At 47.7% G+C, this 20,089-nt stretch overlaps 1 protein-coding gene across 1 annotated transcript; it reads left to right on the top strand.

The window, feature by feature from the left end:
- Nucleotides 1-11,767: 11,767 nt before the first annotated feature.
- On the top strand, nt 11,768-17,015 carry LILRB4 (leukocyte immunoglobulin like receptor B4). Its single transcript, XM_012500023.2, is given in 13 exon segments — nt 11,768-12,016; nt 12,476-12,511; nt 12,695-12,979; nt 13,127-13,426; nt 13,739-13,789; nt 14,070-14,120; nt 14,731-14,847; nt 15,154-15,229; nt 15,312-15,349; nt 15,607-15,662; nt 16,536-16,554; nt 16,557-16,690; nt 16,769-17,015. Coding segments are annotated over 13 exon segments (1,467 nt in total). The 5' UTR covers nt 11,768-11,859; the 3' UTR covers nt 16,916-17,015.
- The last annotated feature ends 3,074 nt before the right edge of the window (nt 17,016-20,089 follow it).

Genomic DNA, 20,089 nt, shown 5'->3' with positions numbered 1-20,089 from the left:
ACAAATGCTCCAAGTGTGATCTCTGGGCTCTAAGTTCCCTCTGGACAATTGCATCCTTTATTTAGTCACTTCTCCTCACAGTATTTGTTGGATCATACATTATGCCAGCTAATATGCAAGGACTTTGGGACTCAGTATTGAATAAAAATGATAACCATAGCCTCATATTGCTTCTTAGACTCTCAAACAATGAACACGGTGTAAAAATTACCCAAATGTATGTCAGTTCCTCAGAAGATTAAACATAGAATTACCATATGACCTGGCAATTTCTGGGAAAATTAAAGCAAGGATTTAAAGGGATGCTCATATACTCATGTTCATAACAGCGTTATTCATATTAACAAAAAAGTAGAAACAACCTAAAGATGGATAAATGGATGAACAAATGTTTTACAAGCTATGAAATGCTGTTCAGTCTCTGTGCTGCAATGATAATCCAAGTGGGTGTGTTCTTGAGTAGAATGATTTATTTTCCCTGGATATACACCCAGCAATGGGATTCCTGGGTCAAATGGTAGTTCAATTCCTAGTTATCTGAGATATCCTCAAACTGCTCTCCTCAGGGACTGTTAATCCCAGCTCTTTGAGAAGCCAAAGTGGGAGGATTGCCTGAGGCCAGGAGTTTCGGGCCATTCGATTCTCTAACTACTACCGCGGCTGTATAGAAATGTCATTGATTTGGATTTGTTTTTATTTTCTTATAAATCCTAATGGACTTTGAATTTTCTATTTAGAGAATCTTACTGCCTACAAGTAATGAAAAAATCTCTCTAGCTCTCATATATCTTATTTTTAGTTTTTTACTTTTATTGATATTATTACATCAGTTAGCACACCTCAGTAGATCGTGGAACAAAAGTGGAGAGAGCATTAAACCTTGTTTTGTTCATATTTAGTGGAAATTGATCTAAGCTTCATCATTAAATATAATATTTGCTATTGGTTTGTTGCTGGGCATCTTTTAACATGTTTATGATGTCTCATTCTATTCCTAATTTATTAAGATTTTTTAAACCATAAATAAGAAGTGCAGATTATAGTAATATTGAGCAAATATTTTCTTCTCACCTCCAATGGGCCATCCTCATAGACCCCCTACCCTCACCCTCATCTCCCCTACCTCACTGTGGGTCTCTCTCCCCAGACCCCTGCTGCAGGGGACCCCCGGAGGTGATGTATGCTCAGCTGGACCACCAGGCCTTCACTCGGAGGACAGCCCAGGCTGTGTCCCCAGAGTCCACGGTGGCCATGGCCAAGTCTAGCACGTACACAGCCCTCGCCAGGCACTGACTCTGGGACCACTGCCCCCTGCGCCTGAGGAAGTCATGCTTGGAAAAGCCTGAAGAAGCCACCTGGAGGGCTTCCCCTTGGAATCATCCTGGTCTGCAAAACCAGTCAGCTCTTCTGGAGATAAGAGGTAGAGCCCAAAGTTCTCTAGTCGGCATCTAGAAAGTTCATTAACCAGGTGATTCCTTCCACAACTGACCAGCACCTCAAAGAGGTGGTGGTGCAGCTACTTCTAGAAACCCAGCTGCAATCACCTGGCTGTTTCCAGACACCTCGTTCCAGTCACCTGGTTGTTTCCAGTGACCCAGCTGCTGTCACTTATCTGTTTCAAGACACCCAGCGCCAGTCTCCCGGCTGTTTGTTGAGTCTCAGCTATAGCCATCCCAGCCGATTCCATTAACAATGTTGCACCCTCTGCAGTTTCCAAATGTCTTCTGTAAACGCCCCCAGCTGCCCCAGCAATCGTCTACTCAGCGGATCCTGAACATCCACCTAGAGTTTAGTTGTGGATCTTGAGAATGAGCTATACATACGGATCTGAGAGCTGAGACCAGTCCTCTGGGTCATGCTTTACTTCATGCACCAATTAATAATTGAAAGACCCCACATCTGGCAGTCCTGTGTCATGTTCTGGGGCGTACAGATCACTTGGACCCAGTCTCTGCCTTCATGTTGTTCAAGGTTACACGGGGTTAACAAGAGCTACAAAGGAGGTGTATTTTTTTAAGGATTTCATTGGCAGTGATTGCATATATTCAAGATGCACAAGGTGATAATTTGATATACATATACATTGTGAAATAATAGCCATGATCAAATGAATCAGCACATCCATCACCACCCACGCTGTACATAAGATCCCCTGAGCTTGCTCATCTTAGGCCTCCGAGATGTAGCATATAATCAGGGATGAATTAAGGTGTCTTAGGGGAGGCATGGATGGGTGAAGACAGAGAGCTAATCCCACTTATGCACTTACACACATATGCACATGTACCCACACATTCACACATGCACACACATGCACAAACATGAACGCACTCACACATGTCAGGAGACCTCTGAGTCCTCTGTGCACTGGGACTTGGTTGTCTCCACCCGTCTTAGAAAGTTAGATGCTCTCCCTATTCAGATTAAAACGGAAAATTACTTGAGAACCACTAGGGGGAGACAGTGTCTTATTTGAATTAATTTCTGTGCACATTTAAAATAAACAATAACACACTTACCATGGGCATGCCTTTGGCCAGATTGCAAAGGTAAACATATATCAAAGCAACTCATGGTACCCAATAAATATATACAATTATTATTTTTCAATTAAAATACCATAATAAAATAACAGAAAAGAAACCTGCATATTTGTAACAGGGTGGATTTTTAAATGTCATTTTATACAAGAAAAAGAATATTTTTTTAAAAACTCAACAATAACTCAATCAGCTCACCCTGTGGAGCAATTACTAGCTGAATACCACGCAAACATCAACACATTCACTAGTCTTACATATGCCCCACAGCTTGTCCTATTTTTTTCCCCACTTGCGGGGATTTTGATAGCTGTTGAGTATGTCTAATCCAATTATACATTCCAGAGCTACGAATAAAGCCACAGGATGCCTTTGGTGGCCAAGAAAATTCAATAGGAGACAAATTTGAGCTAAAGCTTCATTGATTACCTGACCTCCATAAGCTTCAAATCTGACTGGAGGGTCACCATGATGTTTTGGGTCTTCTGAAGTTAGTGTTAGCTCAGAGCCAGCGTCTAGTTGTACCCAAAATATCTGATTATTTCCTTTACCCAGTGCACAGTTACCACGATAAACGCCATAGGTCCATTTAAGGGAAGCTGAGAGAAATATAATTGTATAACTTTTTATAGTATATACCGGGGCAGCGCCTTCAAGGATACCTGGTCTTCCCTTTAATTCAAGGGGTTCTGGGTCTATAAACTGGTGAAATTGGAGTAATTGAATTTCACATTCAGCGAACAACACTAAAGGGTTGCATGAGACAGTCTATTCTGATTACTGCTTTGATTCTGCTGTCCATTATGATCACCACACCCAATTCAACACACCAGATTCTCACCTTTGTCGACTGACTTCTGACACTTGAGTCCTGCCACTCTGGGATCCAACTACTCCCCTTACATTTAGGTTTCTCAGTTCGGTGGCAGCAGTTCCCACTGGAAGTTCTGGCCACTCCTAATACACCCTCTGTCCTTTCCCACCTTGTCTGTGGCCTGGAGGCTGACTCCATGGATTGCATCACCAACATCTTCTTGCGACTAGTGTCTGGTTGAGTTCAGCCAAGGGTGGCGCTGTCAGGAGAGCAGAGGGTGAGAGGAGAGAGAGGCGGGGAATCTATTCCCACACGTACGCCCTGCCAGGCAAAAAACTGTGCTCTTCTACCCGTGACATAAGCTCCCACGAGGCACCTCCCATCTCCCAGCTCAGTCCTCAAGGTGACTTTCAAGGTGACTTTCCAGAGACCCAGTTACATTCGGCTGTCACTAAAGAGTCAGCTACAGTCATCTAGCTGTTCCCAGTGACCACCCCCAATCCCCCATAGCTGCCTGCCTGTTTGCAGAGACCCAGCTACATGCACCTGGCTGTTTCCAGAGACCCGGCTACATCCGATGGCTGTTTCCAGAGACCCGGCTACATCCGCTGGCTGTTTCCAGAGACCCGGCTACATCCCCTGGCTGTTTCCAGAGACCCGGCTACATCCGATGGCTGTTTCCAGAGACCCGGCTACATCCGCTGGCTGTTTCCAGAGACCCGGCTACACCCACCTGGCTGTTTCCAGAGACCCGGCTACATCCGCTGGCTGTTTCCAGAGACCCGGCTACAGCCACCCAGCTGATTTCTTTATCACTGATGCAGTCCCCAGCTGCTCCTATGTCTCCTGGAAATCCCCAATTGCCTCAGAGACTTTGTTGTAATTTTCTGCTCAGCTGACTCTAGGGATCTTCCTGGAGCTTAATTGCTGACCTTAAGAATGGGCCATATTTACGCAGCTGAGAGCGGAGCCCAGTTCTCTGGGCCATGCTTTCCTTTGTACATCAACAAATAATCCTAAAGACCTAAAGTCTGGCAACCCCATGCCGGGTCCTAGGGTGCACAGGTCACCTGCATCCAGTTTTTGCCTTCACGGTTGTTCAAAGCTGAGCAGGGAAAAAGAAGAGCCACAAAGAAGTTCAGGGTTTTCCTTTTTATCTTTTTAAAAAATCCTTTTTTTATCCTTAAAATGATTTAATCAACCAAGATTGTGTATATTGAGGTGTACAACATGACGATTTTATATACATATACATTGTGTAATGATTGCCACAATCAAATTAGCACACTCAGGACAACCAATGCCCTAAGTAGATCCCCTGGATTTGTACACGTTATGCCTTAAAGTTGGTGCCAGAGTTCCATCTATTCATTTTTATCCATATATGATAGTTGTATATAGGTTGGGGGTACTTATGATATTTTGATACTTGTATGCAATGGGTAATAATAAAATCAGGGTAATTAGAATATCCATCACCTCAAATATTTATCTTTTCTTTGTGTTGAATGTATTATTGTTAACTATACTTTCCCTACTGTACTGTCAAATACTCAGTTATTTCTCCTATCCAGCTGTATTTCTATACTCCGTAACTAACATCTCCTTATCCCCCACCCTTTCCAGCTCTAGTAACCACCAGTCTACACATTTTTTTTTTTTTTTTGAGACAGAGTCTTGCTGTGTCACCCAGGATGGAGTGCAGTGGCGTGATCTTGGCTCACTGCAACCTTTGCCTCCTGGGTTCAAGCGATTCGCCTGCCTCAGCCTCCTGAGTAGCTGGGATTACAGGTGCGTGCCACCATGCTGGGCTAAAGACAGGGTTTCACCATGTTGGCCAGGATGGTCTCAAACTCTTGACCTCAAGTGATCCACTCACCTTGGCCTCCCAAATCACTGGGATTACAGGCACGAGCCACCACACCCGGCCAACCAGTCTACTCTCTCTGTTTGGGAATCCACTTCTTTAGCTCCCACGTATGAGTGAGAACATTCGAGATTTGTCTTTCTGTTCCTGGCTTATTTCACTGACCATAATGACCTCTGGTTCCAACCATGTTGCTGTAGATGTCAGAATGTCATTCTTTTTTCTGGATGACCCCTCTTCCATTGTGTATATATACCACATTTTCTTTACCCTTTTATCCACTGATGGACACTTAGGTTGATTCTGTATGCTGGCTTGTGAAGAGTGCTGCAATAAACACATGGGTGCAGGGACTCTTGTGACGTCCTGAGATTTTTTTCCTTTGTGTGGATATTCAGTAGTGAACTCACTGGATTTTACGATAATTGCAGTTTCGGTATCTTGAGGAATCTCCACGATTTTTTTTTTTTTTTTTTTTTTTTTTTTTTTTTTTTTTTTTTTTGAGACGGAGTCTCGCTGTCTCCCAGGCTGGAGTGCAGTGGCGTGATCTCGGCTCACTGCAGGCTCTGCCCCCCGGGGTTCACGCCATTCTCCTGCCTCAGCCTCCTGAGTAGCTGGGATTACAGGCGCCCGCCATCTCGTCTGGCTAATTTTTTGTATTTTTAGTAGAGACGGGGTTTCACCATGTTAGCCAGAATGGTCTCGATCTCCTGACCTCGTGATCCGCCCCCCTCAGCCTCCCAAAGTGCTGAGATTACAGGCGTGAGCCACCGCGCCCAGCCGGAATCTCCATGTTTTCCATAATGGCTGTACTAATTTATATTCCCACCAACAGTGTATAAGAGTTATTTTGTCACCACATCCTCACCAGCATGTTGTTATTTTATTTTATTTATCTATTTATTTAGTTGTTTAGATGGAGTCTCTCTCTGTTGCCCAGGCTAGAGTGCAATGGCGCCACCTCAGCTCACTGCAACCTCCAGCTCCTGGGTGCAAGCGATTCTCCTCCCTCAGCCTCCTGAGTAGCAGGAGCCTCCTGATTACAGGCGAGCGCCACCACGCCCAGCTAATTTTTGTTTTTTTAGTAGAGACGGGGTTTCACCATGTTGGCCAGGCTGGTCTCAAACTCCTGACCTCGTGATCCGCCTGCCTCAGCCTCCCAAAGTGCTGGGATTACAGGCGTGAAGCACTGTGCCCAGCCCAGCATGTTTTTATATGTTTCTTTGATAATAGACATTTTAACTGAAATATGATGATACTCATTGTGGTTTCGATTTGTATGCCAGTGATGATTGTGGGTTTTTGTTTGTTTGTTTGTGTTTTGAGATAAAGTCTCGCTCTGTCACCCAGACTTGAGTGTAGTGGTGTGAACTTGGCTCACTGCAACCTCTGCCTACTGGGTTCAAGTGAGCCTCCTACCTCAGCCTCCTCAGTAGATGGGACTACAGGTGTATGCCACCACGCTCAGCTTTTTGTTTGTTGTATTTTTGGTAGAGATGAGGTTTCACCAAGTTGCCCAGGTTGGTCTCAAACTCCTGGATTCAAGTGATCCACCTGCTTTGGCCTCCCAAAGTGCTGGGATTACAGGCGTGAGCCACCACGCTCGGCCGATGATTAGTGTTTTGAACACTTTTTATATAGCCGTTGGCCATCTGTACATTTTCTTTTGAGATACGACTATTCAGATGCTTTGCACACTTGTTAATGGAATTATCTGGGGATTTTTTGTTGAGGTGTGTTTTTTCTAGGCCTGATTTGTTCATAGTTTTTATGATGAAGGGATATTGAATTTTGTCAAGTGCTTTTTTTTAACATCTATTGTGATGATCATATAATTTTTTTTTTTTGACAGAGGGTCTCTCCGTTGCCCAGGCAGGAGTGCAGTGGTGCGATCTTGGCTTACTGCAACCTCCGTCTCTCGGGTTCAAGAGGTTCTCCTATCTCAGCCTCCCGAGTAGCTGGACTACCGGTGCACACCACCACACCCTGTTAATATTTTGTATTTTTAAGAGAGACAGGGTTTCACCATGTTGGCCAGGCTGATCTCGAACTCCTGACCTCAAGTGATCCACCCATCTCAATCTCCCGAAGTGCTGGGATTGCAGGTGTGAGCCACCGCGCTTGCCCATGATTATATGTTTTTTTGTTCTTCCTTCTGTTGACATGAGGTATCGTATCTATTGATTTGAGAATGTTGAAATACCCTCCCTTCTGGTTGCTGCGTGGAGTGTGAGCTCTCCTACCCTCCATGGCCTTCTAATCCCACTGTCCCCAGGCCAACTGCTCCCAGACTGTGCAGTAGTCTCATGTGCATGGAGCAGTCGTGATTGATCCTGGTGGTGACGGGGGGTTGGTGTTTCAGGCATGACACAGTCAGAGGAGGTCCCAAGGAGAGACCAAGAGGTAAAGTTAAGTAGAGCTGCACCCCATCCTTGGCATCTGTAGAACCCTGGATAAAATCAAACATGCCAACCCAAATGCCCATCATTGATAGACTGGATAAAGAAAATGTGGCACTTATACACCATGGAATACTATGCAGCCACAAAAAAGGATGAGTTCATGTCCTTCGCAGGGACACGGATGAAGCTGAAAACCATCATTCTTAGCAAACTAACACAAGAACAGAAAACCAAACACCGCATGTTCTCACTCATAGGTGGGAGTTGAGCAAAGAGAACACATGGACACAAAGAAGGGAAAGTCACACACGGGGCCTGTCACGGGCTGGGGGGCTGGGGGAGGGACTGCATTAGAAGAAATACCTAATGTAGACAACGGGTTGATGGGTGCAGCAAAACACCATGGCACGTGTACACCTATGTAACAAACCTGCACGTTCTGCACATGTATCCCAGAACTTGAAGTATAATAATAAAAAAAAGAAAAAGAAACAATGAAACATGGGTTCTTATGAATCACAGAACACCCGTGACCCCAAGTTGAGATGGAAATTTATGATTCATTCCAACTAGGTCCTGTTTTCAGTATCTCACAAAAGCTTGACTCTAGAGTGAAATATACTTGGAAATGAATGAAAGACTCTTGTGGTCTTTTTACTTCTTGTAAGGCGTTAGGAGCCATGCGTTTGAATACCTTTGACCAGGACCACCTGCAATGCTTCTCTCTCCACCCCCAGGCGTCCCTTCATTCAGATAATACCAACACATCATCACCATCTGACCTCTCCTTCAGCTTCTTCACCACCCTCCATCTCAAAGCCACAGAATACGTTATTGCTTTCTCTTTTTCTTCTTTAGTTTTTGAACTTCCACTTTTATTTTAGATATGGGGATACATGCTCAGGTTTGCTACATGGAACTACTGCACCCAGGTGGTGAGTGCAGGACCTAGTGGGTATTTCTTTTATCCTGTCCTATTGTGTTAGATCTTTCCTTCCCGGGACTGGTCCTATCTCTAAACTTTTTGCGTAGTGATTTTATCAACTTAGTTTTTGCTAGGATGCTAGATTTCCCAGGAGCGGAAGTAATTTGAAATGAAGTCTGGGTTACGTGAATCCAATATATCTGCTTTGCTTGCCTTTTTATCTCTTGTGTCCTGGGATGGCCACAGGTTGACATGTTTAAATGTTTCTTAAGTGAGGATGGATAAGATTTACGGAATGGTGAGCACACGAATACAAAAGCAAAATGAGGCCGGGCATGGTGGCTCACACCTGTAATCCCAGCACTTTGGGAGGCCAAGGCGGGCAGATCACCTGAGGTCAGGAGTTCAAAACCAGCCTGTCTAACATGGTGAAACCCCATCTCTACTAAAAATACAAAAATTAGTCTGGTGTGGTGGCAGCTGCCTGTAATCTCAGCTCTCAGCTACTCGGGAGGCTGAGTTAGGAGAACTGCTTGAACCCAGGAGGCCGAGGTTGCAGTGAGCCAAGATTGCACCACTGCACTCCAGCCTGGGTGACAGAGTGTGACCCTGTCACAAAAAAAAAGAAAGAAGAAGAAGAAGGAGAAGGAGGAGGAGGAGGAGGAGGAGGAGGAGGAAGAAGAAGAAGAAAGAAGAAGAAGAAGAAGAAGAAGAAGAAGAAAGAAGAAGAAGAAGAAGAAGAAGAAGAAGAAGAAGAAGAAGAAGAAGAAGAAGAAGAAGAAGAAGAAGAAGAAGAAGAAGAAGAGAAGAAGAAGAGAAGAAGAAGAAGGAAGAAGAAGAAGAAGAAGAAGAAGAAGAAAGAAGAAGAAGAAGAAGAAGAAGAAGAAGAAGAAGAAGAAGAAGACGAAGAAGAAGAAGAGCAAAATACAAGAAGTCCAGGACTGGTAAAGGCAAGGCATGTTGAGCGGTTAGAAAAGGGGTGATGACATCGAAAAACCTCCTGGCATTCCCAGTCCTTGCCTAGCACAGCAGGACTTAAGACAAAGATATGAGCACAGGTAACTGATTTGGGAACCAAGTTTAAGAGAATAGGGCTCCCTTATGAAAGAGAGAAGGAAAGGAATTTCTGAAATCAGCATGCATCACGGACACCACTACAGCAGGTAATATGGACAGGTCCACACCAGGATCTCAGATAGTGTGCAGACCACCGTCCAGAACTGCCCTCCAAAACAGGAGATACTCGCCAATATGTGTATGGCTTTCTACTCCCCATTTCTGGGAGTTTCTTTCTCCCCAGCAACTGTCAGACGCATCAAGCTTTGGCTGAAATAGCTTCCAGTAAGGTCCTTACACACAAATGTGGAGAGACACATGGAAATCCTCGAAATGAGATACTGTCCCCGTGATTCTGAGAGTGACCCAAAAGGATATGGAATGAGATACTAAAAGCAGGTGCTTGGAAACCTGAAGGCAGTGGTGTTCATGTGTTTCCCAGCCTCCTGCAAGCCTCCTTCTTTGCCTTCCTGACCATTAGACACGATTTATTTTGGGTTTGTTTTTTCTGCTTCCTCTTTCCCCTCCCACCCTGTTTCAGTTCTAAAATTAGAAGGTCCTCTCATCCTTTTAAGAAGAACAGAGACAGAAAATGATTAGTCACCATCTAGGATAGACTACAATTCCAGATCATTGCAGGTGAGAGCTGGCCACCTGAGGTGTTTTACACAGGTAGCGGTCTAAGGGTTAAGCTAACACAGGCAGCGGTCTAAGGGTTGAAGCTATCTGGCCTTTTTGCTTGCTTGTTATGTATTTATGGCTTTTTTCCTTTTCAAAATAATTTTACTAAATATTTAATTCACCAACTATATATATTTATGGGGTACAATGTGTTGTAAACGTATACACTGTGGAATGATGGAATCAAACCAATTAACATGTCCATCACTCCACGTACTAACATCTGTGAAAACATTTAAAATCTATGCTTGGCTGGGCGTGGTGGCTCATGCCTGTAATCCCAGCAACTTTGAGAGGCCGAGGCGGGAGGGTCACCTGAGGTCAGGAGTTCGAGACTGGCCTGGCCAACATGGTGAAACCCCATCTCTATTAAAAATTAGCTGGGAGTGGTGGCAGGTGCCTGTAATCCTAGCTACATAGGAGGCTAAAGCAGGAGAGTCGCCTGAACCCAGGAGGCGGAGGTTGCAGTGAGCTGAGATCACGCCACAGCACTCTAGCCTGGGTGACAGAGCGAGACTTCGTCTCAGAAAAGAAAAAAATATATATATATTTTGGAGCTACCTCGTGCTAGCGCTGCAGAGAATGAGTTTTGTTTTGTGACACAGTTTTTAGATGTCTACTGGGCTCTGGTAGAGATGGAATGTTTGGCCTCAAGTAGGCAGAGTCCCATGGGACATCGGTAGCCGACCATGACCTGGCTGAGCACTGACCCACCAAGCATTTAACTGGCGTGCCCAGCCGCTCTCCATCATCATATAGAAGTGCTTTCTGCAAGATTTGGCTAAAGGAGTCCCTGAAGGTCTGTGGGAGACAGAATAGTGACCTCCCAGAGATGTCCGGCTCCAGAGCCCCAGACCCTGTGAATTGGGGAAACTTGTGTGGCAAAAGGGACTTTGCAGATGTGATAAAGTTAAGGATCTGGGGTTGGGCAGATTATCCAGGTGGGCCTGATATAATCACAAGGGGCTGAGTAAATGACGGAGGAAGGCAGGAGGGTCAGAGTGAGAGAAGGAGGTGAGTGCATGGAAGCAGAGGGCAGATAACGGGACCAGTGGCTTTGAGGATGGAGGGAATGGAGAGGCAGGAACGCAGAGCCTGCAGACGCTTGAACAGGCGAGGGAACAGATTCTCCCTGGAGCCTCCAGGAGGACACAGCTCTGATGGCAACTTCATTTTAGCCCAAGGAGACTCATTTTGGACTTGTGACCTCCGGGACGGTGAGTCAATAAACCTACATTCTGTTAAGCCACTAAGCTTGTGGTGATTTGTTAGGGCAGCAAAAGGAAGCTTTATGGTTCATCTGTACTCTGAAAACGCAGGTTTGTTTTTTTTTTTCACTCGTTCAATGATGTACCCCCAGCATCAGGCACGTTGCAAATACACGATACATACGGGTTGATGTTTGGGCAAGAGAGGAATTAAGATCAGGCAGACAGCAGGCTGGGATCAGAGAGACCCCATTTCTGTCTGAAATGTCTGCGGAGAACCTGGTGCCTGCCCCAGCCCTAGCCCTGGGGAAATGAAAGCCAGGCTGGGGTTCGAATGAGAGCAGTTTCCCTTCCTGTGGGTTGCGGATGAGACAACCCCATGACAAGAAGGACCCAGCCTCTGAGCGGCCACACCCTGTGTGTCTCTCTGTCCTACTGGCACTGAGGGCTCATCCATCCACACAGCTGGGGCCCCTGGGAGGAGACGCCATGACCCCCACCCTCACGGCCCTGCTCTGCCTCGGTGAGATTTAAAGAGGGGGAGGGGAGACCCGAGTCTTGGAGGGACTTTGCCTCACAGCCAGGCCCTGGTTCTTTAGGAGACTCAAAAATCTCAGGGTACCTGGGCGCGGTGGCTCCCGCCTGGAATCCCAGCACTTTGGGAGGCTGAGGCGGGCGGATCAGGAGATCGAGACCATCCTGGCTAACATGGTGAAACCCCATCTCTACTAAAAATACAAAAAATTAGCCGGGGTGGTTGCAGGCGCCTGTAGTCCCAGCTACTTGGGAGGCTGAGGCAGGAGAGTGGCATGAACCCGGGAGGTGGAGCTTACAGTGAGCCAAGATCGCGCCACTGCACTCCAGCATGGGCGACATAGCGAGACTCCATCACAAAAAACAAAACAAAACAAAAAATCTCAGGGTAAAGAGAGGACCTGCTCAGGCTTCAGGGGCAAATCTCTCACAGGGAACTCTCTTCCAGGGCTGAGTCTGGGCCCCAGGACCCGGGTGCAGGCAGGTGAGTCTGTCCCCAGCTATCCCAGGTCCCTCCTCACTGGGGACAAGGTCCACCTCTGGGCAGCTAGGGGTGGAGACCGCAGTTCTAGGTGACTGATGGGGACATCTGGAGGGTCCTGGGACTGAGAGCTGGGATCTGAGGGCTGAGGGAGGTCTTGGGATCCAGCCTCTGATTTCCTTCCAGGGCCCCTCCCCAAACCCGCTCTCTGGGCTGAGCCAGGCTCTGTGATCAGCTGGGGGAGCTCCGTGACCATCTGGTGTCAGGGGACCCTGGAGGCCCAGGGGTACCATCTCAATAAAGAGGGAAGCCCAGCATCCTGGGACACACAGAACCCACTGGAACCCAGGAACAAGGCCAAGTTCTCCATCCCATCCATGACAGAGCACCAGGCAGGGAGATACCGCTGTTACTATCACAGCCCTGCAGGCTGGTCAGAGCGCAGCAACCCCCTGGAGCTGGTGGTGACAGGTGAGAGGACACCCAGGGGTCCCAGCCCCAGGCTCTGCCCTCAGAAAGGGGGTCGGCTCCCAGGGGCGTCTCCCTCTCACAGCCCAGCCATGGGGATGATGTGGGAGGTGGGAGCCCCATTTAACACGGTGCCTCCTTCTCTCCTAGGATTCTATGCAAAACCCACCCTCTCAGCCCTGCCAAGTCCTCTTGTGACCTCAGGAAAGAGTGTGACCCTGCTGTGTCAGTCGCGGAGCCCGATGGACACTTTCCTTCTGATCAAGGAGGGGGCAGCCCATCCCCTACTGCGTCTGAGATCAGAGCACCAAGCTCAGCAGCACCAGGCTGAATTCCCCATGAGTCCTGTGACCTCAGTGCACGGGGGGACCTACAGGTGCTTCAGCTCACACAGCTTCTCCCACTACCTGCTGTCATACCCCAGTGACCCCCTGGAGCTCATAGTCTCAGGTGAGGCCCCTGACCCTGTCCTCTCTGAGCTCAATGGCTCAGTTCAGGCTGTGCCGCCAGGAGAGCTCTGGGCAGGGATGGAGGGAGAGGGGCTCAGCCAGTGGGGGACTCAGCCCTCAGAGGGGAGGAGGACAACAGGGGCCCTCCCGGGCATGCCCATGCTCTTCTCCCTCACCTAGGGTCCAGAAGGTGCCAGGTGGGCAGAGAAATGGTCCTTGGGAAGCTGCAGGGCAGATATAGGGAGAGGTTCAATTTGATGTGGAGACCCAGGGGCAACCCCAGACTCTCAGCTCTGCTTGTCCTTCTACCCAGGATCCTTGGAGGGTCCCAGCCCCTCACCCACAAGGTCCATCTCAACAGCTGGTGAGTCTCAGAGGCCTCTGTCCAGAGAATTTCCAAAGCCCGAGGCCGTCTCAAGACATGCTCAGTGGATCTCAGTCCTCGTTCCAATTCTCAGCTGGGCTTTGCTTCCACGGATGTGGGAGTCGGGCAGCGACTTGGGAGGCACCACAGGCTCCCAAGGCCCTGAGGCTGGGCTGGTGAGGGGTGAGGGGGTCAAGGCTGAAGGAGATGTTGCGGGGAGAAGCCGAGCTGATGTGCGGAGCAGGACAGCCCCAGCCCTCACATCCCTGTTCTAACCCAGCAGGCCCTGAGGACAAGCCCCTCATGCCTACAGGGTCAGGCCCCCACAGTGGTGAGGGGGGGCTCTGAGTGGGAGGTGGGCAGGGTCTAAGGGAGCCAAGGGTGGGTTCTGTCCTAGGTTCAGGCCCCTCTGGAGGTGGTGATGTGGACAGGTCCCTCCCCTGCCTGGGACTCAGTTTCTCAAAGTGTAAAGGAGAGAGGCACGTGGGTGGGAAAGTTCCTTTCAGCTCTGACTCCCAGCTGTGACCTCCTGGGAGAGGAGGCTTCCCTGGGAGGGACCGATTCCGCAAGGGCCTGTCCTGTCCCACCTGCAGCAGAGACGGTGACCTGGGGCAGGGGAGGGGAGCAGGGCCGTGGTTCAAGACAGTCAGGCTCTTTCCCTGCAGCTCTGGGGCTCGGCTCTGGTGCAGGAACAAGGGCTGCAGGTCAGACTCCTGGGCTCCCTTCCCAGCTCTGCCGCTTCCTGGCTGGGGGGTCTGGGGCAAGCGATTCCCCTCGCTGAGCCTCAGTTTCCTCCTTTGTGAAATGGGTGGAGAGAGGGTGGCAATCTCAGGTTGCACAACTGCTGTGAGGGTTGGAGGGAATGAAAGAAAGACCCAGTACACACAGTAGGTGCTCACATCAATGACATCATCCCCTTTCCTGACGTCATCACGCCCAAGGTCTGAGAAGGCACTGGGAGGTACTGATCGGGGTCTTGGTGGTCTCCATCCTGCTTCTCTCCCTCCTCCTCTTCCTCCTCCTCCAACACTGGCGTCAGGGCAAACACAAGACATCGGGTAAGTAGGAAATTGGGGGACCCGTGGGCTGATGGAGGGTGGGCTCAGGGCACCAGCCAAAGGGACTCCAGATAGGAGAGGTCAGCTTAGAAACTCTGCTCCAGAAATTCCCAGTGAGAAAATCTAGAAAGAAGAAAATAAATGAGGGCATAATGGAAGTGCTTTATTCTTTCGGTTTTTCTAAACTTAGAAAGTATTTAAAACATCCTTGCAAGTGTATTTTCAGGTTTCCTTTCCTCTTGAGTTGCATGTGCAAGGCAGGTGGTTCTAACATTCCCAGAGCTGAGACTGTCCACCTTCCCCCAGCACAGAGACAGGCTGATTTCCAACGTCCTCCAGGGGCTGCAGAGCCAGAGCCCAAGGACGGGGGCCTACAGAAGAGGTAATTCTGCCCAAAGACCTCAGACTCCCACCCATCCCAACGGCCACCTCACTGCCCCTTACACTGCTGTATCCTCCCCCAGGTCCAGCCCAGCTGCTGACCTCCAGGGAGAAAACCTCTGTGAGTGAGAGGCAGAGGGGGTGCACCTGGGGTGGAGATGGGGGTCCCAAAGTTTCAATAGCAATGGGGGCGTGAGCACAGGCTAGGAATGGTCAGGGACTCAGGGAGAGGTGGTCTGAAGCCACGTTGTGGGACCTCGGGGACATCACAGCCCCTCCCTGCATTGCAGTGGCACTAATGGGAACAGGGCAGGGACCGGCAGGAATGAGAGGTCCCAGGGAACCTTCCCAGGAGACGAACCCCTTGCTCTGCCCCAGCAGATGCTACCATGAAGGACACACAGTCTGAGGACCAGGTGGAGCTGGACACTCAGGTGAGACCCCGCCCTTGTCCCGGGCACCAAAGGCCTCCTGATGCCAGATCTAATCCTGCAGGACTTCTCTGTCCTCCTTCCCCCGGCTCTCAGCATCGTCACGGTGGGCCCCTCCTTGTCCAGCATGCTGCCTCCCGCCTGCTGCGACCTCACTCTCTCCTGCTGTCCTGGGACCTCATGGGCCTCCTCCCGGGTCCCCTTCCTGCTCCTCGTCCTCTGTTTGGCCATCTGGTTGTTAGAGCGCTCCCCAGGCCTCAGGAGGATGAGGAATAAATGAACCACCCGGTCCCCTGGGCTCCCCTTCATTCATTCATCCAGCGAGTGTTCCCAGGGACCTCGCTGTGGATCAGGCTCCCTGTGGGAGCTGCAGACACAGCAGGGAGCAGAGCCGCCCCCGCCTCCTGAGCTCACCTCGTGCTGGGAGACAAAATGCAAATAAATGCACCGTGTCCAGCAGTGCAACGTGCTGTAAGGAACATAAACCAGGGAAAGGGCAGAGAGTGTGGGGCAGTGGGGCCAGTCTGAATGGAAGGGGAGGGCTGTGTGCTCAGCTGTCATCTGAGAAGCCTGGATGGAGGGGGCCACACGATGCTCTAATGGACGAGCCCCTATAGGCAGAGGAAACAGCCGTGCAAAGGCCCCGAGGCAGCAGGAAAGCCGCGTGATGCTGCAGCCAAATGGGCAAGGTCAGAGTGAGGAGGAGAGGCCAGAACCACAGGGAGGGAGCGGCCAGACCCTCCATGGCCTTAGGCGTCCCTGAGATTCCATGACGAAAGGGATGCAATTGGATCACCCTGGGAACAGTGAGGAAAATTGACTCCAGGGGGTCAGGGGGACTCAAGGACACCCCCCACTACTGTCTGTCTCCAACAGAGCCCACACGATGAAGACCCCAGGCAGTGACGTATGCCCCGGTGAAACACTCCAGACCTAGGAAAGAAATGGCCTCCCCTCCCTCCCCACTGTCTGGGGAATTCCTGGACACAAAGGACACACAGGCAGAAGAGGACAGGCAGATGGACACTCAGGCTGATCCTTTCCTCTCCAGGCCCCAGGCCTCCCCCACCCCCATCACGTTCCTTCCCTCTCACTCTCCCCCACTGCAGGCTGCTGCATCTGCAGCCCCCCAGGATGTGATCTACGCCCAGCTGCACAGCTTGACCCTCAGACAGAAGGCAACTGAGCCTCCTCCATCCCAGGAACGGGAACCTCCAGCTGAGCCCAGTGTCTACGCCACTCTGGCCATCCACTAATCCAGGGGGGACCCAGACCCCACAAACCATGGAGACTGAAGACCCCAGAAGGCATGGAAGCTGCCTCCAGTAGACATCATTGAACCCCAGCCAGCCTAGACCCCTGACACAGACCACTAGAAGATTCCGGGAACTTTGGGAGTCACCTGATTCTGCAAAGATAAATAGTATCCCTGCATTATCAAAATAAAGTAGCAGACTTCTCAATTCACAATGAGTTAACTGATGAAACAGAAGTCAGACAATGTTTTAAATTGAATGATCATGTAAATATTATACATCAAACCAATGATATGGGAAAATGGGAGCTTCTAATGAGGACAAACAAAAAATAGAGAAAAATTAACAAAGTCAAAAAAGTTTATTTTTGAAAACATTAATGATACATGAATCTTGGCCACAATGAGAAAAATAAAAATAAAAAAAGAGCAGGCATCCATTTCCATACAGGAACAAAATAGGAGGCAGCACTACAGACCCTACACACAGCTTTACAGCGGTGAAACAAAACTGTCAGCAATTCTATGCTGACGTAACAGAAAATGCAGATGAGATAGATGAAATATGAAAAATTACAGTTTACTTAATGAACATAAGAATAAATAGAAAAACTGAATCATCATACATAAACATATATAAAATGCATTGATCCTGTAATCAAAAATGTTCCCACAAAGTAAATGCCACTTCAGGAAGGTTTGTTGGTGGTTTTTTCAAACTCTTATGCACTCATGAAACACACACACACACACAAACTTGCATAAATTTTCCCTGAGAATATTTTGTATATCTTTATGCAAATATGTTTTATCAGACTAGGAACAAGTTGATACCCAAACCTGACAAGGAAACTACAAAATGGGAAAGTCATAGAAGATCTCTCACAGAAATATAAATCCCTGAACAAATATTAACAAGTAAGATTCATGTCTCTATAAAATAGACAAATATCATGACTACACTGGTTTTTTATTATCTTTTAATTTTGTTTATGAAAAGCAAGGATAGCTTAATTTTCAAAAACTCAATCAAGGTAATCCAATATTTTAACAAAATAAACAAAAAATTATCATCTCGATAGACAAAGCTTTTGTCTGAGCACCTTTTCATATACCTGCTGACCATTTGTATGTCTTCTTTTGAGAAATGCCTGTTCAGCTCCTTTACCCATGTTTCAAGTAGTTTTTGGTTTCTTGCTGTTGCGTTGCTTTAGTTGCTTACGTATTTTTGAATATTAACCCTTTATCAGGTATACAGCTTGCAACTATTTTCTCCCATTTCTGAGTTGTCTCTTCATTCTGTTGTTTGCAGAAGCTGTTTAGTTAGAAGCCACACTCTTTGTCTATTTTTGCTTTTGTTGCTTGTGTTTTCAGGGCCATATCCAAAAAGCCTTGCCCAGACCAACGTCTTGGAAGTTTTCTCCCACCCATTTTTGTATATGGGATAAGGGTTCAATTTCATTCTTCTTCATATGAATATCCCCAGGATGTGTCCTATGCCCAGCTGCACAGCTTGACCCTCAAACAGGAAATAATGAAGCCTCCTTCCTCCCAGGAAAGGGAACGCTCAGCTGAGCTGAGCATGTATGCTGCTCTGGCCATCCACTAGCCCAGGGAGGACCCAGACCCCCACACTCCATGGAGACTCACTTCTCTCAGGACCATTTATTCAAAAGGACTGCCCTCTCTTGTTCTTGGAAACTTTGTTGAGGATCAATTCACCATAAATGTGTGTGTTTCATTCTTTGCTTTCATCTCTGTTGCACTGATCACTGTACCTGCTTCTATGCCAGTTCCATGCTGTCTTCCTTGCTGTAGCTTTGTAGGATATTTGGGGATTCCATAGTGTGATACCCCCTCTTTCCCTTTGCTCAAGATTGTTTTGGCTATTAGGGGTCCTTTTGTCGTCCCATTCAAATTTTAGGATTGTTTTTCTATATCTCTGGAAGACGACCTTGGAATTTTGATAGGAATTCCATTGAGTCTGCAGGTATGAACTTTTTTTTAAGTTCCAGGGCACATGTACAGGACCCGCAGATTTGTTACATAGGAAGGCATATGCCATGGTGGTTTGCTGCACCTATCAATCTATTACCTAGGTATTAAGCCCAGCATGCATTAGCTCTTTTCCCTAATGCTCTCCCTCCCTTCATCCTCCGCCCTCCCCTGACAGGCCCCAGTGTGTGTTGTTCTCCTCCCTGTGTCCATGTGTTCTCATTGTAATATGAACATTTTAACAATGTTAATTCTTGCAGACCATGAACATAAGCTACCTTCCTATTTATATGGGTCTTGTTCAATTTCATTCATCAATGTTGTAAAGATTTTAGTGCAGAGATATTCAACCTCCTTGGTTAAATTTAATTCTAAGTAATTTTGTAGCTATTGTAAGTGTAATTTTTCTTTTGATTTCTTTCAGGATAGTTTGTTTTTAGTACATAGAGATGCTACCGATTTTTGCATGTTGATTTTGTATCCTGCAGCTCTACTAAATTCTTGGATCAGTTCTAAAAGTTGTTGGGTTGAGTCTTTAGGGATTTTTATATATAAAATCATGTCAGCAAACAGAGACAATATCACTTTTTATCTGATTTGGGTGCTTTTGTGTATTTTTATTACCTAATTGCTGTGTCTAGGACTTCTATTACTATGCTGAATAGAAGGAGTGAGAGCATATACTTTTGAGCAAGGATTCTTCCGTCCTCCTCCTTCAGAAAGGACAGTTCTAATTGCACTCTGGCTGAACTCCTAGCACTTCTCACACACGTGTGTGCTCAGCCTTCAGTCAGCCTCATTGAAAAGGGTCCAACTGAGGAAGGCACCAGGTGTATTTGCTGCTAAGTCCTGGCCACAGACAGTGGATGACAGATGATTATTTAAATAAAGATTAGCTTTCCTTTCAAAGTTGAAGTGCTAACCCACCCACTGTCCCTAAGGCTTCAGGGCAGGACCATGGAAAGAGGAGGAGGAAGGTTCTGAGAACTAGACAAGGGGCACTGAGGAGGCAGAAATGAATCAAGGGCTGTTTCCAGGGAGATGTGGAGGAGACTGTTAGAAAATAGTAACAAAAAAAGGGAAGCCCAAGCAGAGAATTGTTTGGTAGAAAGAACACCCACGACCCAGGGTCAGTGGAGGAGTTATGTTTTCTTCCCCTATTTCCCTGCATTTCTGCACT

This window comes from Nomascus leucogenys, chromosome 10, assembly GCF_006542625.1.
Source record: "Nomascus leucogenys isolate Asia chromosome 10, Asia_NLE_v1, whole genome shotgun sequence".
NCBI classification, from domain to species: domain Eukaryota; kingdom Metazoa; phylum Chordata; class Mammalia; order Primates; family Hylobatidae; genus Nomascus; species Nomascus leucogenys.
Note: the sequence above shows the minus strand (reverse complement) of the source record. Positions and strands in the feature narration are given on the sequence as shown.